The 19229-nt window shown below is 35.0% G+C and overlaps 1 protein-coding gene across 1 annotated transcript; it reads right to left on the minus strand.

The window, feature by feature from the left end:
- Nucleotides 1-3047: 3047 nt before the first annotated feature.
- rnf41 (ring finger protein 41) lies at nt 3048-19093 on the minus strand. Its single transcript, XM_073823343.1, has 7 exons — nt 18936-19093; nt 16380-16479; nt 11430-11545; nt 9857-10128; nt 9513-9648; nt 9262-9365; nt 3048-6439 (listed from the first exon to the last, which is right to left on the minus strand). Exons 3-7 carry the CDS (start codon nt 11517-11519, stop codon nt 6085-6087), a joined length of 957 nt encoding a protein of 318 aa, XP_073679444.1. The 5' UTR covers nt 11520-11545; nt 16380-16479; nt 18936-19093; the 3' UTR covers nt 3048-6084.
- Nucleotides 19094-19229: the final 136 nt, after the last annotated feature.

Raw genomic sequence — 19229 nt, forward strand, 5'->3', positions numbered from 1 at the left:
AAACACGTTTTGAATCCTGAATCTTATCATTTGCTAACAACTGTTGAGGGCAGTAAATCTTTAAGACATTTGAAAAGATATTTTGTCGTCTAAGTACTAAAAGAAAGGAGTTCTAAATGGAAACTTTATGGAATCGAACTCGTTGATTCGAATTCCTTATGAATCCCATCGTTAACTAGACAGCATTCTAGGCAACAACAAACGCGAACACGCTTTTTGGACAGTCAGAGCTTTTGAGACAGTCACTACCATAAGAAATCATGCATAAAAACTTCATGCGACACAGTACAAAATCACTGTTGCTGTTTAAAAGGTTGTTACTTCTTTAAAACTCGCTAGTTTTACCACAAACATAAATAAACACTGGCGTTACCTTAATATCTTGAGGTCTGCAGCACCCGGTTAGTGATTCTGTCTGATCTTTAAAATAGACGCCGAGAGTAAAATCGTCAGTGTGAGGTGGACTTTGAAAACTGTTTCAGCGCTTAAGAAAATGAATAAATAAGTGGCGACGGAGGTAGAACCAGCTTCGTCTGTGAGAAAGCGTTAAGCTGTGTTTGCCCGGTGGAGAACTGACAGTGAAGTGAACACGCCTAACTGTGACTGACACTCCCATAGAGCCACAGCACCGCCCGCACTCATGTGTCTGAGCTGAGTGATGCACTTTGATCAGACGCTTTTGTGTGTATGGACTGCTTCTCATCGAGCGCACTAACTCTACAGATACATAGATAGATAGATAGATAGATAGATAGATAGATAGATAGATAGATAGATAGATAGATAGATAGATAGATAGATAGATAGTTTATGTATGATTGACTATTCAGCTTAAACTTTTTGGTTACATTTTTGGCTACGCATCGACAATCAACAGGGTGGTGTGATATTTAAACTATTGTGTGTGTCAAATGGCACCTCTTTTAGTATGATGTTTGGCATCTGAGTGATTGTAATTATATCTGTATTTTTAGGTTGTGCAATTGCTTTAACAGTTACCACATAATTAAGCTGCAATATATTTGATTACCCAGTGCTTGATTAACTGATACAGGAATTTGTGGTACCAGATTGTAAAAGCTCTAAACAAATCCTTACTTTTTTGAAAGGGATTAAGGACCATTTAATTTATTAGGGAGACGTGAAATAAAAGTGTTTTACTGTTTTTTATCAGAATGAAATCCTGACTAGATAGATAGATAGATAGATAGATGAATGGATGATAAAACAATAGACAGATAGATAGAACAACAGACACATAGATGGATGGGTGATACAACAACAGACAGACAGACAGATAATAGAACAAAAGACAGATGGATGGATGGACGGACAATAGAATGACAGACAGAAAGATGAATGGATAGATTGGTGAAATAACAAACAGACGGATGGATGGACAATAGAACGACAGACGGACAGATGGATGAACGGACAATAGAACGACAGACAGACGGATGAATGGGTAGATGGATGATAGAACAGACTAACAGATGGATGGATGGACAGACAATAGAATGACCGACCGACAGACAGATAGACGATAGATAGATAGATCAACAGATGGATAGATGGATGATAGGACAATAGATAGATAAACAGACGGATAGATGGATGATAGGACAATAGATAGATAAACAGACGGATAGATGGATGATAGGACAATAGATAGATAGAACTACAGATGGATGGGTATATGAATGGATGACAGAACAACAAACAGATAGAACGACAGACAGATGGATAGATGATAGATAGAACGACAGAGACAGAAGGATGGATGGATAGATGGGTGATAGAACGATAGACAGATAGAACGACAGAACGAGATAGAACGATAGACAGATAGAACGACAGAACGATAGATAGAACGACAGACAGAACGACAGATAGAACGATAGACAGAACGACAGATAGATAGATAGACAGAACGACAGATAGACAGAACTACAGATAGACAGACAGACAGACAGATAGAATGGATAAATGATAGAACAACAGACAGATAGACGGATGAATAGATGATGGATGGATGATAGAACAATAGACAGACAGATTGACAGAATAATGGATGGATGACAGACAGATAGAATGACAGACAGATGGATGGCTAGATGATAGAACAACAGAGAGACAGATAGATACACAGACAGACAAATAGATGGATGGATGAATGGATAGATAAATGGATGATGATAGAATGACAGATAGACAGACGGATGGATAGATGGATGGATGATAGAACAACAGACAGATATACAGACAGATAGAATGACAGACAGACAGACAGATAGATTAATGGATGGATGATAGACAGACAGATAGATAGATAGATAGACAGATGGATGGATGGATGATAGAACAACAGACAGATGGATGATAGACAGACAGATGGATAGATGGATGGATGTGTGATAGAACAACTGAGATAGACAGATGGATGCATGGATGATAGAGCAAGATAGAACAACAGAATGATGAGTGGATGGATGGATAGATTAATATTGCATACATACTGTACATGCAATACACAAAACCATAAGAGAATATTATTACCAAAATGAGACAGCAGTAAGTGTATTCGGTGTTGAGCAGACGCTGGTAATGAGAGCTGCTGGGAAAACAACGTGGCATTCCGATCCTCACTGGTACTATAATGGACTGGATTAAAATGATTTGCTGCATTAGTGGCAACAGGCTGGTCAAAGAAAATACCAACAACAGGAGGATTATTTCAGCATGAATGTGAATGTGTGCAGTTTGGCCTTAAAACACTAAACTGAGATCAGCAGATAGAAGTGACCACACCAAATAGCAATAATAAAAGCTTATAACACAATAACAGAAATACTTTCAAAACTTTACACAGATAATTTGCACTTTAGTGACATTGTGTGGTAGAAGAGAGAAAAAACAGCAAACATGAGGAAGTAAGCTCTCTTCTCTGGTTAGCGTTGCATTAGTCACTTTTAAAACAGCTGATGTAAACAACGACCAGCAAGAAGTTCCTGCTACCATGTGAATAATAAAAACAAAAGACACTGGTGTCGTATTGCAAAAATCGATGATATTTATTCATATTCTGTCAGTAACCCACAGCACAAAAGCAAGAATAAAAGACAAAAAACAAACAAACAGAAGAATGCCACATCCACGGACAATGCTGCAGCGGGAAACATGAGCTCTTTGAACGTTTCATCCCTGACATCAGATGATAAAACCTGAGAGTCAAGAAAGTCTTGCGTGTCCAGTAAGAGATAATGCATCGGTCTCATTTAATCGAACGCAAAAATGTGAACTATCATTTCATGAATGATACTGAAGGTGATCAGCTCCATCAGAACCAAGAAGTGAAGCACACTGGGTCATGTTTAATCTCTCCAGCTTCAGGGTGTGAATGCGACACGATGTGCAGAGAAGCCATGTGACATTACACAGCGATCATGCAACGAAGTGTGATAAGGCAAAGTTCACAGACGTTTCTCCCTAAATCACATAGACCTGGCTGAATATTGCAGAGGAAAACATTCTCGGTCCTTAGTTTTCAGCTCTTTGCAAAAAAGCTACTGTAAACAACGCAATGAGCATTCAGGTCTATGTAACACTGAAGCAGATGACACACAATAGCTCCGGAGATACATTTCAGAATCGCTTACATTTTCGGTGTCCGTGCGACGACAACAACAACGAAAAAAGCAAGCACGATGTGCATACAACACAACAAAACACTTTGGTTGCAGAGACGACTATCGTACAACACAAATTAAACTGATTCTCAAATCAACTATGTACAACGAAGGTACACAAAATAATATGCAAAATAAATTCTTATCCAGTCAATTGCACAATATACACAAACATTCAACCGTTCCATCTCTCTTTATTCTTTGAAATTCATCAAATGATGGATAAAAAAACAGTTTGGATGTAAACCACAGTAAACAGGTCCGGATATGATAAGAGCATCTGCAGGAAATCACACAAATATCAGCTGTGGTTTGGTCACTTTTCATAAGGATTTTATACTTCATGTTCGATTCATAAGCTTTTCATCCATCATTTATGGGTTCGCATATGGTGAATGCACTAGAAAAAAAAAAACCTTGAGGTCACTAAGACCATCTTGAAGAAGAAAAATCTGGTTCTGATTATTAATAGCCAGTGATGCCAGTAGAAAATGATCAAATAAAACAAATAAAAATATTAAATGTAAGTGAAATAAAAGTTATTAAATCAGCGGTCTATTTTCCATCATATACAGTTGAGGACAAAAGTTTACATACACCTTGAAGAGTCTGCAAAATAAGAGGGATCATACAAAATGCATTTTTTTTTTATTTAGCACTGACTCAGGTAAGACATTTCACATACAAGATATTTACATTTAGTCCACAGCAGTAGAAAATCATTCAAGTTTACATACACTTGATTCTTATTACTGAATTGTTACCTGAATGATCCACAGCTGTGTGTTTTTGTTGTTGTTTTGTTCAGGTGATAGTTGTTTATAAGTCCCTTGTATGTCCTGAACAGTTAAACTGCCCGCTGTTCTTCAGGAAAATCCTTCAGGTCCCACAAATTCTTTGTTTTTGTTTTTTAACATCTTTGTGTATTTTAACCCTTTCCAACAACGATTGTATGATTTTCAGATCCATCTTTTCACACTGAGGGACTCATATGCAACTATTACAGAAGGTTCAAACAATCACTGATGCATTAAGAGAGGGGGGTGAAAACTTTAGGCATTTAAAGTTCAGGGTAAATTTAACTTATTTTGTCTTCTAGGAAACATAAGTATCTTCTGTATGCAGTACAAAATAAATAAAAACAAAATAGGATTTTTAGGCAAAAAAGAAAAATGCATCTTCATTCCGTTCAAAAGTTTTCACCCCAAGCTCTTAATGCATTGTTTTTCCTTCTGGAGCATCAGTGAGCATTTGAACCTTCTGTAATAGTTGCATATAAGTCCCTCAGTTGTCCTCAGTGTGAAAAGATGGATCTCAAACTGAACAAAGTCATTGTTGGAAGGGGTTAAAATACACAAAATGCTGAAAAACCACAGAATTTTGGGGACCTGAAGGATTTTTCTGAAGAACAAACTGCTCAGAACAAAAAAACTGACTCATAAACAACTATCAAAAAAAAAAAAAACAGCTGTGGATCATTCGTCTAACAACAGTATTAAGAATCAAGTGTATGTAAACTTTTGAACTGGGTCATTTTTATAAACTCAATTATTTTCTTTTGTGGACTATATGTAAAAGTCTTTTATGTGAGATCTCTTATTCAGGTCAGTACTAAATAAAATAAAAATAACATGCATTCTGTATGATCCCTCATATTTTGCTAAAACAATTAACATTTAGCAGATTCTGCAAGGTGTATGCAAAGTTTTGACGTCAACTGTATCCTCTTCATCACTCAAGAAAAACAAACATCTTCACAAAACGAGATCCATGACATCTTGTTTTTCCAATCACCACACAGTGCAAACACCGAGCAGAGTTCTGTATCTAGCATACTTTAATCATAGCTCTATTGAAATAAAAGAGATCCATGGTAGTTAAAACACTATTCTAAATAGCAAACTGAGATGAAGACAGCAAAAATGTCCACTACTCTATCAGAACAAGAACAGATAGCATATTTGTCTATATTTCTTTATCATCTGTATTTACAGGAATCTTAACTCGTCTTAAGCTGTGAGTGACATATATTTGCTCTCAAGAGGGAAATAAATGTTAAAGGGGAAATTAGACATCACTTCAAATCCGCTTGATTTCAATGTTAATGTTAAAACGTACGTGTACCATCGTCCCTGATAATGTTTCAAGTTGGTTTTAGTCATTAGGGTCCACTTTTTTGAAAAATGTCCATTTAAGGCAAAGAGAATAGGGAATGCTGGAAGTCCACGAGCGGAGAGCCTGTGTCCTTCCTTAAAATTTGAGGTAACGACAGCCCGAAGAGGTCTTGACATTATTAGTGGGATGAACTGAGATTTTTTTCTTTTTAGAGGGGGGAATCAATTCAGTTTCTGTAAACCCCTTTTCTGCTTTTCATCATTAGCACCCACCTATGTACAGACTATAAGATCTCCTCGACGCCGTGAGCGAAGATCATAACCAACCCTGGCTCCAGAATCATATCTTCACCCATGTGCTGGTTCTCACAAGCCATCACCACCACGGCCTGCTTTCCCGGAATGCGCTTGGCCACATAGTTTTCGTAATATCGGCGGTTCATCTGCCGCGTCTCCAGCGTGGCCAAGCCCTGAGGCCAGTTACGCTCGTGGGCGTTCTCGATGAGGTCATTGACGATCGACAACGGGCATCCACTGTCTATGAGCGACCGTTTGATGACGGCCTGGAGGACGGCGTCGGGCGTGGAGATCATTCCTCCCCAGCGGGTCACACGAGCAGGCTGGAGAGAGTTCACCCACCTGTGGCCACACGAGAGTAGTTAGTTTGAGAGTCATCTGTTTAGCAATTATGGAATTAGCATTACGGTTATTCATCAGTATTTAAGAGCAAATTACATAATTTACCTCTTAATGTCTATAAGTAGTCTTAATGTATCCATAAATGTCTTAAGTAGCATGGGTATATTTGTAGCAATAGCTAAAAATACATTGTATGGGTCAAAATGATTGATTTTTCTTTTATGCCAAAAAACCAGTGTTGTTTTTGACAACCATCTTAGATTTAGTCTTAGTCTTTTGGACTAAAATGCTTCTTAGTTTTAGTCAAATTTTAGTCACTTCTATATGTGATTAGTTTTAGTCCAATTTTAGTCGACGAAAAGTCAAAAAGGTTTTAGTCTAGTTTTAGTCAAAAAAAGGGAAAAAAGTAGTCTTTTAACAAATTAATGTAGGTCAGTAAGTATTTTGCTGTTGGGTAGTGTCACTTATAAGTTCTGAAAATAGCAGATCTATAGTTCAACACAATGTGAGCTTCCGGATCGACTATTTTCACCAATAATTACAATAATGAAGGAATGGTTTTAGACATAAAAGACAAACAAGGATGGAATGCTAAAACGGCTTGCCATACTAGTATAGTAAAGAGTATTTAATGCTAAAACGGCTTGCCATAGCGTCAGATACTTTTTAAGTTTTAATTGGCATGCACAATAAGCGGAAATGTCATGCATTTTAAACGTCTGACGGACCACCCACTAACATTTTCGTCTATTCTCGTCTCGTCAACGAAAACTCACACACGTCTCGTCATGTTTTAGTCATCAACGAGCCATTTTTATCTCGTCATCGTCTCGTTATCGTCATGAAAAAAAGTGGCGTCAACGAAATGATTTCATCATCGTCATCGTTGACGAAAACAACACTGCAAAAAACAAAGTAAAGATCATGCTCCATTAAGATATTTTGTAATTTTCCTACTGTAAATATATAAAAACTTTTTTTTTAGTTTAGTAATATGCATTGCTAAAAACTTCATTTGGACAACTTTAAAGGCGATTTTCTCAATACCTTTTTACTGATTTTTTTGTTGTAAACCTGAATATATAGTTTTAAGTCTAAATATATATATGTAAATTGTGAATATGTACTTTTAATTCTGAATATTTACATGAAAGTTGCAATATATAGATATCAGTCTAAATGTATAGATGAAACCTGGATATATAAGTGCGAATCATAGATATATCTATAGAGGTTAATCTCAACATATATTTATAAATCAGAATATATAGAGGTAAACCAGAATGTATAGTTAGAATTCGGAATATATAGGAGTAAATCATAATATAGATTTAGAAATTTGAATATAAAAATGTAAATCAGAATATATAATTGTAAGCCTGAATATATATATACAAATTGTAACATAAAAATGTAAATCAGAATATATAGAGGTAAATCTGAATATATAGTTTTAAGTCTGAATATATAAATGTAAATTGTGAATATGTACTTATACTGTAATTCTGAATATATACATGAAAGTTTTAATATATAGATATAAGTCTGAATATATAGATAAAACCTGGATATATAAGAGTGAATCATGAATGTGTATAGAAGTTCATCTGAATATTTTTTTATAAATCAAAATATATAGAGGTAAATCAGAATATATAGTTAGAATTCTGAATATATAGAAGTTAATCAGAATATAGATTTAAAAATCTGAATATAAAAATGTAAATTAGAATATATAGCTGCAAGTCTGAATATATAGATAAAAATTGTAATATAAAAAATGTAAATCATGAATATATGAGACCCTGGACCACAAAACCAGTCTTAAGTCGCTGGGGTATATTTGTAGCAATAGCCAAAAATACATTGTATGGGTCAAAATTATTGATTTTTCTTTTATGTCAAAAATCATTAGGAAATTAAGTAAAGATCATGTTACATTAAGATTTTTTTTGTAAAATTCCTACTGTAAACCTATCAAAATGTAATTTTTTATTAGTAATATGCATTGTTAAGAACTTAATTTGGACAACTTTAAAGGTGATTTTCTCAGTATTTTGATTTTTTTGCACCCTTAGATTCCAGATTTTCAAATAGATGTATCTCGGCCAAATATTGTCCTATCCTAACAAACTATACATCAATAGAAAGCTTATTTATTGAGCTTTCATATGATGTATATATCTCAGTTTTGTAAAATTTAACCTTATGACTGGTTTTGTGGTCCAGGGTCACATATAGAGGTAAGTCTGACTATATTAATGTAAATTGTGAAAATGTACTTATATATTGCATCCTTCATGTATATATTCAGAATTATAAGTCTGAATATACAGATAAAAACAGGATATATAAGTGTGAATCATAAATGTGTAGTTAATCTGAATATATAATTAAAAGTCTAAATAAATAGAATCTGAAATATAATAATATAGATGTAAATTGTAAATATATAATTGTAAATTAGAATGTATATTTATGTCTTGAGTATTAAATGGAAATCTGAATATATATATAATAATTGTGTACATCTCAACATAAATACAGTATATATGTATTAGGCATGTCAATATAGACAGATGTTTTTATTACTTTTTTTAATAAAACAGTATGCCTATGTATCCTGCAGACATTGTACTATAATAATTAATTATTATAATTAATAATTAAATAACTGTAATTATTGCTGTAAACTGTTATACAACTGCTTATTATATATATATATATATATTATTATTATTATTTTTTTTTTTTAACAGTTAAACAGTCTGTATTGTATACATATTGACTTAAAAGATACAGGAGAAGAACATATCACTCACTCTAGGATCTCATTGTACTCTATGCTCTCCTCCAGGTTCTGTAAATTAGGGTTAGCGCTGCGTATCGCTCGCATGTAAGCTTTCAGGAGCTGGATGTCACGTTTCTGAATAAGACAAATCATGAGGATATTAAAAACAGTGTGATGTTTGCTGATCAGTGCAGAAAATCCAAGATTTTACACTCAAATTCACTTTGACATAATAACAGTGACATTTATGCAACTTCATAAGGCATAAAACACAGGTCTGACCTGTTCTGCAAGTTGATGCTTGTGCTCAGCTGCAGTCTTTTCTAAATCTGCAATTTTGGTCTGCTGTTGCTGCACCACGCTGCGTAGGTGCTTAATGCAGTTGTGATTGGGCATCTCATCTTTGGGCATTTCGAGCCTGCAGAGTAAAAAAAAAGCAAATGTGATAAAAAGTCAAACAAACAATTAACAGCTGTTCACACAGGATACATTCTTGCATTTAAAAAAAACACTGATGCAGAGCTGAAAAAGACGCTGAGGAAGCAGAGAACTATGGCACTACAGTCAAACACATCTATATAGTACATGAATGGGCAAAGTGGGAACAAGATGAGTATAGTAGATACCCGCAGCCTTCTTCACACGTGACGGGACGTTTGGGGTTGTGCTCGCAGTCCTTGAGGTGTGACTGCAGCTGGTCGAGCCGAAGGGTGGCCGTGCAGCCAAAGCCGGCATTATCACAGGAGATCTGCAGCTTGGAAAGCATGTTACGCATGATGCGGGGAACGGGTCGAAGATGGGCGAGAGTCACCACGGTGCGGTCCACAGGGCAGATCTGCTGCTGTGCAAACCACTGTGTGATGCAGGCGTTACAGAAAGCATGCTCACAATGCGGGGCCTGAGAGAACAGACAGATTGATCAGGGTGTAACTCAACGCCCATTGACTTTTCTTGCTAACTGAAGTGCATTTTTCACACACTTCGCACTGTGTAACTAGGAAAAAATAGCTAAGTAAATCCACTGGCAATAAAGTATTACTATTCTTGTTATTTTATTATTAATGATGATGATGATGATAATAATAATAATAATATTAATAAACAATTCTTTTTTATGAATTAATGAAATAACTTATTGAATAATAATAAAGTATTATAATATTATTATTGTTGTTGGTTTTAAAAATAATAATAATTGTATAATTACAGGATTTGTAATATTGTTAATCTTATTTATTAAAGTAGTAATGATAATAATAATAATAATAATAATAATAATAATAATAAACAATTATATTTTTAAATACTTAATAAAATAACTAATTGAATAATAATAATAATTAATAACAAACAATTCTACTTTAATAAAATATTATTTTATTAATATTATTATTTTTAATTACTACATTAATAATAATAAACAATTCTACTTTTACATTATTAATAAAATAGCTAATTGCATAATAAAGTATTATTGTTATTATTGATTTTAATTTACTTTTTTATAAATAAAATGGCTAAAAGAAAAATAACTATTATTGTTATTTTATTACTATGGTTGATTTTAAAAAATTATAATTATTAATATTATTAATTTTAATAATTAAATTAATAATAAACAATTCTACTTTTCTATTAATAAAATAACTAAAAGAATAATAAGTATTATTGTTACATTATTATCTTAAACAATAATAGTATTATTTTATTAATTTATATTAATTTTAAATTAAAATAATAATAATAAACAATTCTAATTTATTTCTGAATAAAATAACTTATTTTTTATAATTGCATAATAATAAAGTATTATTGTTGTTATATTATTGTTATTGTTGATTTTAAGAAATAATAACTGTATAATAATGGTACTATTATATTATTAATATAATTCATTTTAATTATTAAATTAATAATAATTATTATTATTATTTTATTAATTAGCTGTATTAATAGTTTCATAATTTTTTTTTATTCATTTTATTAAGTAAACATTGTGTGTGCGTGTGTACTTTTTTGTAAGCAATATTTTTACAACCATTTTTACAAAATTAGAATTTTAGACCCTTGTGAAGCACATTCACTCAACGATCTTGGAGCAATGATATCTAATAACCGCAAGCTCATAATGTCATGACAGAGGTTAAGCTTCTGTCAATTTCTCAAGGTGTTCTAGGTTGAATGAAAATAAATATCGACCTGCACTGGCTCCTCGAGCACCCCGCTGCAGATGGGACACAACAGATCCTCGTCCACCTCTCCTTGGAACCTGGTGACGTCGTACCCCATGGCACATTACCAGAACCCTTTGATATCTGAAATGAAACAGGCAGGAATAGTGCATTGAGAACTCAGCCGGTACAATCAAATGCCTGCCAATAGCCTCCGAGACAGGGATGCATGAGAAGAACTGGATGTACAACAGGATGAAACAGAAAACTTATAGCCTTTGTTGGCCATTTTTAGTAAAAATGAAACCAGCACAGGAAAAAGAGGAACTGAAAGCAGGCCTCAAAAAGATTTAAACCTTTGTACTTTGTACTATTTGCATTTTTTTGCATCTTTTAGTTCACTAAAAGTTCACGATTTGACAGCTGGTATGAAAAGTACAATTAAATATGACAAATTGATAACATATTCTCATGTACATCTTCTGGGCAATCAAAATGATAAACTCAGTATCAGAGTACTCTAAAAAGCCTAAAAACACTGCTCACGCAAATAATAGGTAAAGAATCACTGACTGATTTATTTAATTACATTGAACTTTTTTTTAAATACTTCAATTCTGCTGATACTACTGAAATTTGGCCAAAACAAGGCCCTTTTTCACTTCGCTTGTGGAACAGCCTTTGCACCAGGAGCGTGTCAGTGATGTTAAGACGTTTTGGAACAAATATCACAAAACTCCTTAGAAGCACTAAAAGTAAACTGATAGAGGTTTAATGAACAAGGCATTTTGAGCCGAACATGGAAGGCACTCAATGTCCTGCTACAATACAGATGTAACATAATCGCATTTCCTGTACAAAGGTGACCTTCTTTTTGTTCTTTGTAGAGACACTAGGTCTACACAGCTCTCTCAAGTGAAAAATGCAATGTCTGTGTGTTTGCGTGTAGGCTGGTATGAGATTACTAATGTGGCTAAGAAGAAATATGGGTGCGCTGCAAAGTGTGGCGGCCTACTTAGTAACCCAGCATAATGGGAAAGCATTTTTAATGGCCTAGAGATTGCATTAAGATTAACATTGTGAGGATGGAACACTTCTTTTCTGACTTCATTTTGAGAAACTGCAAACTGGAAGGCGATCATAATCAGTTAGTGTCCAAATAACAAGTGTGAGATAATAAAAACGACTGTTACATTCAGTTTTTTCCTAAGTTTTTGGCTACGTTCTCACTGCAGGTCAATGTGGCCCAAATCTGATTCTCACATGTGACTCAGATCTGGGTTCTTCTAATGGCAAACTGCATGGAATCTGATCTTTTCAATTCCAATTTGTGGCACTTCCATATGTGGTACTTAATCCAATACAGGTCAGATGTTTTGCAATGTGACTGCAGTGTAAACAGTCATATTGGAATTCATGCGACTTTCACGTCACTCTAGATCGACATTCAACATATTTCCGTGATTTAACATACCCAAAGTTATCAAGACAGTTGCAAAAGGTAGTCAGTTGAAGAGTGATGTATCAGAACTCACAAGTATTACAGTGACCACTCTTTATACAAGCAAACATGAGGTCTTGTATCATAAGTTTCAAAACTCTGCTGTCTTTTGTCAAATCCTTGTCTTTATTTTTCATATTGCCTGTGCATAATTTTGCTGGCTTTTGTGGCAGATCACACGACAAATAAATACATAATCGCTTACGTAACTTCCTCCATGTTTACTTACGTATGACAGTGCGCTGCACAAGTGTCGCTATATCCACAGTTTTCTCACATGTGTCTCAGATCTGTTTTTCTCATGACAGTGTGAACGCCACAAACTGCATGGCATCCGATCTTTTTAACTCCAATATGTGCCATTTGCATGTGGTACTTAATCCGATACAGGTCAGATGTTTTGCAATGTGACTGCAGTGTAAACAGTCATATTGGAATTCATGCGACTTTCACGTCACTCTAGATCGACATTCAACATATTTCCGTGATTTAACATACCCAAAGTTATCAAGACAGTTGCAAAAGGTAGTCAGTTGAAGAGTGATGTATCAGAACTCACAAGTATTACAGTGACCACTCTTTATACAAGCAAACATGAGGTCTTGTATCATAAGTTTCAAAACTCTGCTGTCTTTTGTCAAATCCTTGTCTTTATTTTTCATATTGCCTGTGCATAATTTTGCTGGCTTTTGTGGCAGATCACATGACAAATAAATACATAATCGCTTACGTAACTTCCTCCATGTTTACTTACGTATGACAGTGCGCTGCACAAGTGTCGCTATATCCACAGTTTTCTCACGTGTCTCAGATCTGTTTTTCTCATGACAGTGTGAACGCCACAAACTGCATGGCATCCGATCTTTTTAACTCCAATATGTGCCATTTGCATGTGGTACTTAATCCGATACAGGTCAGATGTTTTGTAATGCGACCACAGTGTGAACAGTCATATCGGAATTCATGCGACTTACATCACTCTAGATCAAGATTGTTCTAGATCAAGACTGTCACTCTAGATTCTAGATTGTTTTTCCAACTCTGTGGGTTGAAGCGACCCCATTAACGTGATATTGACCCCCTGGAACGCGATTGGAATAGTTTTGGACTAATTTTGATAAGCAAAAATCTGGCAACCCTGTTCGTATTGTTTATTTGTGCATGTGGGTCAGCCTCAGTTTCTATTTTTCCATATTAAAATGTTACGGTAGCAAAATCATACTCCATGTAGCTGTATATTTAAGATTAAATACACCATGGATGCTTGTGACTGTATCACTTAGCACTTTGTGGCAAGTAAAAGTAGAATGGAAGTAGATTCACAAAATTCACTATTTAAGGATAAAAAGAAAACCTTTTTACAAAATCTACACAAATTTCTGCTAACAATTTCCATTTAAAAAGACTGCAGTGACATATTTTGAATATATTTGAGTGTTTTCAGTGCCTACTTATTATTTTGGTATCAGCTATTTAGGATAAACTCTAGAGCTGGGTTTTGACACAAATGTCATGATATAATTCCATTTTGATTCACAATCTTGCAATTCATTTCAATTTCCAATTCAATATTGATTATTTCTGATATATCAGGTAGAGTAGATTACAAATTTTCTCAAGGAAAACAAATTGAATATGTTATATGGTGCATATATTTAACAAAATGCTTGCCTCTAGAGTTTTAATTTTTCTAGCTAATTGGTTTATGATCACAGAACATATTTTTTCTTAATTTTCTTTTAAATTTCTTAATTTTTTTTATTTAACCTTTATTTAACCAGAAAAGACTCTGAGATTACAATTTGCTTTTACAGGAGTGTCCTGACCAAAAAAGGCAGCATCAGTTTCATCACCATTTTACACAACACAAACAAACTAAGAACACTTTAAACAATTACATATCGAGTAGGGCTGCACGATAGATCATTTCAGCATCGTCATCGCGATGTAAGCATGCGCGATAGTCACATCATGGCAGTCACGATGCAGGGCAAAAAAAATTTATGTGTGTCTGATTTAAAAATGTACTTTCTATATTTCTAAACTTTCTACTCACGGATCTATATTTGTCTAAAATAAAGTAATTAACTCATGTTTAAAGGTTCTTTAAAAACTACAATGCACACATTGCTTCTCCTACTTCATGCATGCAGTCTCTGTGTGCGCATGGCGAAATGAGCACGGGACGGGAGAAAAGCGCCGAAATGGAAGATTTGGTCGTAAAAAGAAACGCAACGTCAGTCATATGGAAGTATTTTGGGTACAAAAAGGATCCTGCTGACCAAAAACAGGTGCTTTGTCGGGGGTGCCTGGCAGTTGTTGCCACAACTCGCGGAAACACTACGAATTTAAGGGACCGTTCACATGTCGCGCCTAAAAACGCGTGGAAAACGCTAGGCGCACCGCTTTCTCCTTCTTTCCAAAGCGCTCTGTAACTTGAGTGGCGTCTGCCGTTGCTAAGCAACCATGACCCGCGCTCTCCTAAAGACGCGGAAGTTTCAGCAAAGATAAATAAACAAAGATAAATGGATTTCCAAAACTAAAAATTGCTTGCAGTAACTCTGCTGCTAAAAAATGTTATCCCTGTAACAGCTATGATCAGCTGTTCCTCCATCTTGGCTAAGCTTTTAATGTTTTTCGTGAAAGGAAGAAGCTGATTTCCCTTTCATCAGGGTAAAAGCAACGTTCATTATTAATTTCATATTAGATTTGCCTGAATTGACAGTGAATAAGGTGAGTCAAACTGTTTATGAAACTACCCAAAATAAGCTTTAAAAAGTATTTTATTTCAGGGTTTTGATTATACTGTACTTGTACATTTTTTTTATTCTTTGTGAATTGTTATTTGATTTTTAAGCAGTTCAAAACAAACTGATGAACATAAATGAATTTGTACACATCGCAATATATATCGCAAGAAAAAAATATATTGCAATGTAATTTTTTCCCAATATCGTGCAGCCCTAATATCGAGCCATCTTCCATTTGCCAAATAACTGTTTTAAAATAATCCAAAGACAGCATATTTTGTAACTTTTAGTATTTTAACAGACATTGTTTACAAGCTGTTGGATGTCTTTCCACTGATTAAATGATTACATGAGACTGGATATGGATTTCAGTAAGTTTTAGGCTACATTTCTTATTTAAGAATCGTTATTGTTTTAAAAAATGAGAATCCGTTCAAATCAATAATTTTTACCCAGCCCTAATAAACTCATTCCTAGACTACAAATGTGTAATAATTTAATAATAAATAATTTACAAGAAATTACATCTGTGTTAGAACAGACAGAAAGCAGACCTTTTGGCACCACAGAGCACTGAAGATATAAACCATACTAGAATGCATTAACGTCAATGAAAAATGCATGATCAGAGTGATTATATAACACAGTAGCATTAAAGGATTAGAAGACATTCTCTCTACTACTACATCAGGTAAAACATTCAGACATAAGAAATGTGCATTCGTACCTCACTAAAGCACAGCCCTCATGATCCCTGTACAATGAGTCGTCCTCATGTGTCAGGTGGGCAAGGCGATCTTCCTTACGATGCAAGACCGAACATCCCGCTATAAGAAAGAGAAAACAAGACATCTATTACATAATCAATATACTGTTATTTATTTCAACCCAATTTAATTAAGATTAAAAAAGCCAGTTTGAAACATTTCCTGGAAGACAACTTTGGCGTATTTACTGTCAATTAGTCCACTGCCATTTCAAGATGTTTTGTATACTATAGCCATCATCATTTAAGCCTACGGATGCTTTTCCTCCCACTTTGTATCTTGAGTGGAAATCCAAACCCATTAATGCCTTAATGCATCGCAATCGAATTAAGAGCCAACTCATTTAAGAAGCTGATGATGACTTATGGGTGGAAGCCACACATCCCTATGTAATCTTTGGGCTGGACGGTGATGTAAAAATTTCACAATATATATTCGGGTGGCCATCAGTAGGCAGAAATTCAAGAGCAATTATAGCACTATGAGTCGAATGTGGCTCATCCAAACAGAGTTTGCCTGCCAGGCCAAAAAATACCATAGACTTACATTGAGCCATATATAGGGACCAAATCATCACAGAGGCTTGTGCCTGGGCTGGTAGTAAGTAGTCACCCAGAACACCCTAACAACACCCTGAAAAGCATCCATTACACCCTAGCATTACAGCGATGAGTTTTCACTTGTGTAACTTCTGAGCCTGGACCACAAAACCACTCTTACGTTGCACTGGTATATTTGAAGCAATAGCCAAAATTACATTGTATTGGTAAAAATGATAAATTTTTCTTTTATGTCAAAAAATCATTATGATATTAATTATGATTAAAGATCATGGTCCATGAAGATATTTGGTAAATTTCCTACTGTAAATATATCAAAACTTTATTTTTGATCAGTAATATGCAATTTATTAAGACAAATTTAAAGGTGATTTTCTCAATATTTAGATTTGTTTTGTATCCTCAGAATACAGATATTCAAATAATTGTATCTCAGCCAAATATTGTCCTATCCTAACAAACCATACATCGATGGAAAACGCATTCATTCAGCTTCCCGATAGTGTATAAATCTCCATTTCGAAAAGTTAACACTTATGACTGGTTTTGTGGTCAAGGGGCACATTTAGACATATGTCGCTTTCTCACATCCCACTGAAACAAAGCAGATGCAGTCAGCAAGGATTAGACGTGTGTGATGTAAAGCACTTTTATCCATATCTATTCTGTTAATTTGCTAAAACAAAGCCAAAGCAAAAAAGGGGCTGCATTATGTAGACACAGCATCTTCTCTTCAGATTCATAACAGTTCTGCGAGGGGTGGTGTTGTGTCCCGGTAGGCTGGTGGTGACCTAATTTTAGCTTGTCTAAGCAGACGGTGGGGGAGAGTGTGGGTGGTTTAACACGTTCTCCCCTCAACCCCCATTTCAGCGATGGCGTTCCTCGCTTTTATCAGAAAAGATCTGGTTTTGTTGCACGGATACATGATCACCAAGAGCATGTTTGGAAGCACACAGCTGCGCTGGCACAAGTTTACCAGTGTCAAAAGCGTTTTGTTTTATTAAATAAGTGTAAACATCCTGAAATTTTGGACCATTGGACAACAGGTCTGACAAATGCCTGAAATGAAGTATGAGACCATAATATATTGGCAAAATGGTAGTGGTACGCTGTTTAGCTTGAGATAGATTATATATATATATATATACATACACACACATCAAAAATCTCTATGACAGTTCTATCTGTCAGCATACAATACTGGATAACGTTAGGGGTTAATGTTAAACGTACAGATGTAGCCATTTAAACAAGAAGCATATTGGTCATAAATATCAGCTGAACATTACAGACAACCATGAATATGAATACAATGTCATGCAGGATTCAAACAGACAGGCTAACTGTACGTCTGCCAAAATACATACAGTAATGAGCCAGACAGTACAGGACAGAACAGCTGCAAACATCTGTACAGCTATTAAACCTCCTGGCGATGCAAAAAAAAGCTTCTGCCAGCCTGAAACAGGTCTGCTGATGTGTTTGAGCGAGTAGGCGCTTAGCATTAGCCCGTTCGCTAACGGTACTGTACAAAAACAACCAACATAATCATCAAAACCACGGGCCTTTCTTAGTGCGTTCGTGTTTTGCGCATATACAAAGGAACTAATGTCTTAAAATGTCTTTTATTCACTGTTAAATTATATGTGAAGCGTATGCGTTGATGCTAAGGAGCTAGCGTGGCTAACTAGCATGAAATCCAACTAGCTGACGCATGCCGAAAGAGCAGCTTTGGTCTTCTAAACATTACACCGCACGTCTTTAAATTTCACATAACAAATTTAGCTACCACTAAAACCATTGTAAATGTCATTTGAATACGGTTCTGATCAAATAACGTCTTGTTGTGTTCATGTTTCGTTATTGGATTTTCCTCCAGGTTTTGTGCTACTATCCGGTAATTTTACAGGTCGACATAAATAAAGCGTTTAAAATCACTCAGCAGGACTGTAATACCTGTTTCCGTAGATCGCAGTATTCCTCCCAGGATTAATGTGGTTTCTGGATTTGGAGGCTGTGATATTTGCGGTGATCTGACTGAGAGATGGCTGATTTCTCTTCCTGAGCCGAGCGGATGAAGTCTGACTGAATCTGCTGCTGCGCCTACAGGACAGTAGCATGAGTGGAGGAGCAATTATACCCTGATTTACTCTTAAATATATAACATGCATACTAATCTAACAGCGTCTAAATATTTGAATTATGCAGAAATTATTTAAAAAATAATTGTAATCATCTATCTATTCATAT

Source organism: Garra rufa, chromosome 18, assembly GCF_049309525.1.
Source record: "Garra rufa chromosome 18, GarRuf1.0, whole genome shotgun sequence".
NCBI lineage: Eukaryota > Metazoa > Chordata > Actinopteri > Cypriniformes > Cyprinidae > Garra > Garra rufa.

Bases quoted from the DNA above. Each gene is read 5' to 3' on its own strand.
- rnf41 (XM_073823343.1), bottom strand. From the start codon at position 11,519: ATGGGGTACGACGTCACCAGGTTCCAAGGAGAGGTGGACGAGGATCTG. The intron at 9,649-9,856 runs GTATCTACTATA...TTTACTCTGCAG, and splicing joins ACGTGTGAAGAAGGCTGCGG to GCTCGAAATGCCCAAAGATG. The intron at 9,366-9,512 runs GTCAGACCTGTG...TGTCTTATTCAG, and splicing joins AGCATCAACTTGCAGAACAG to AAACGTGACATCCAGCTCCT.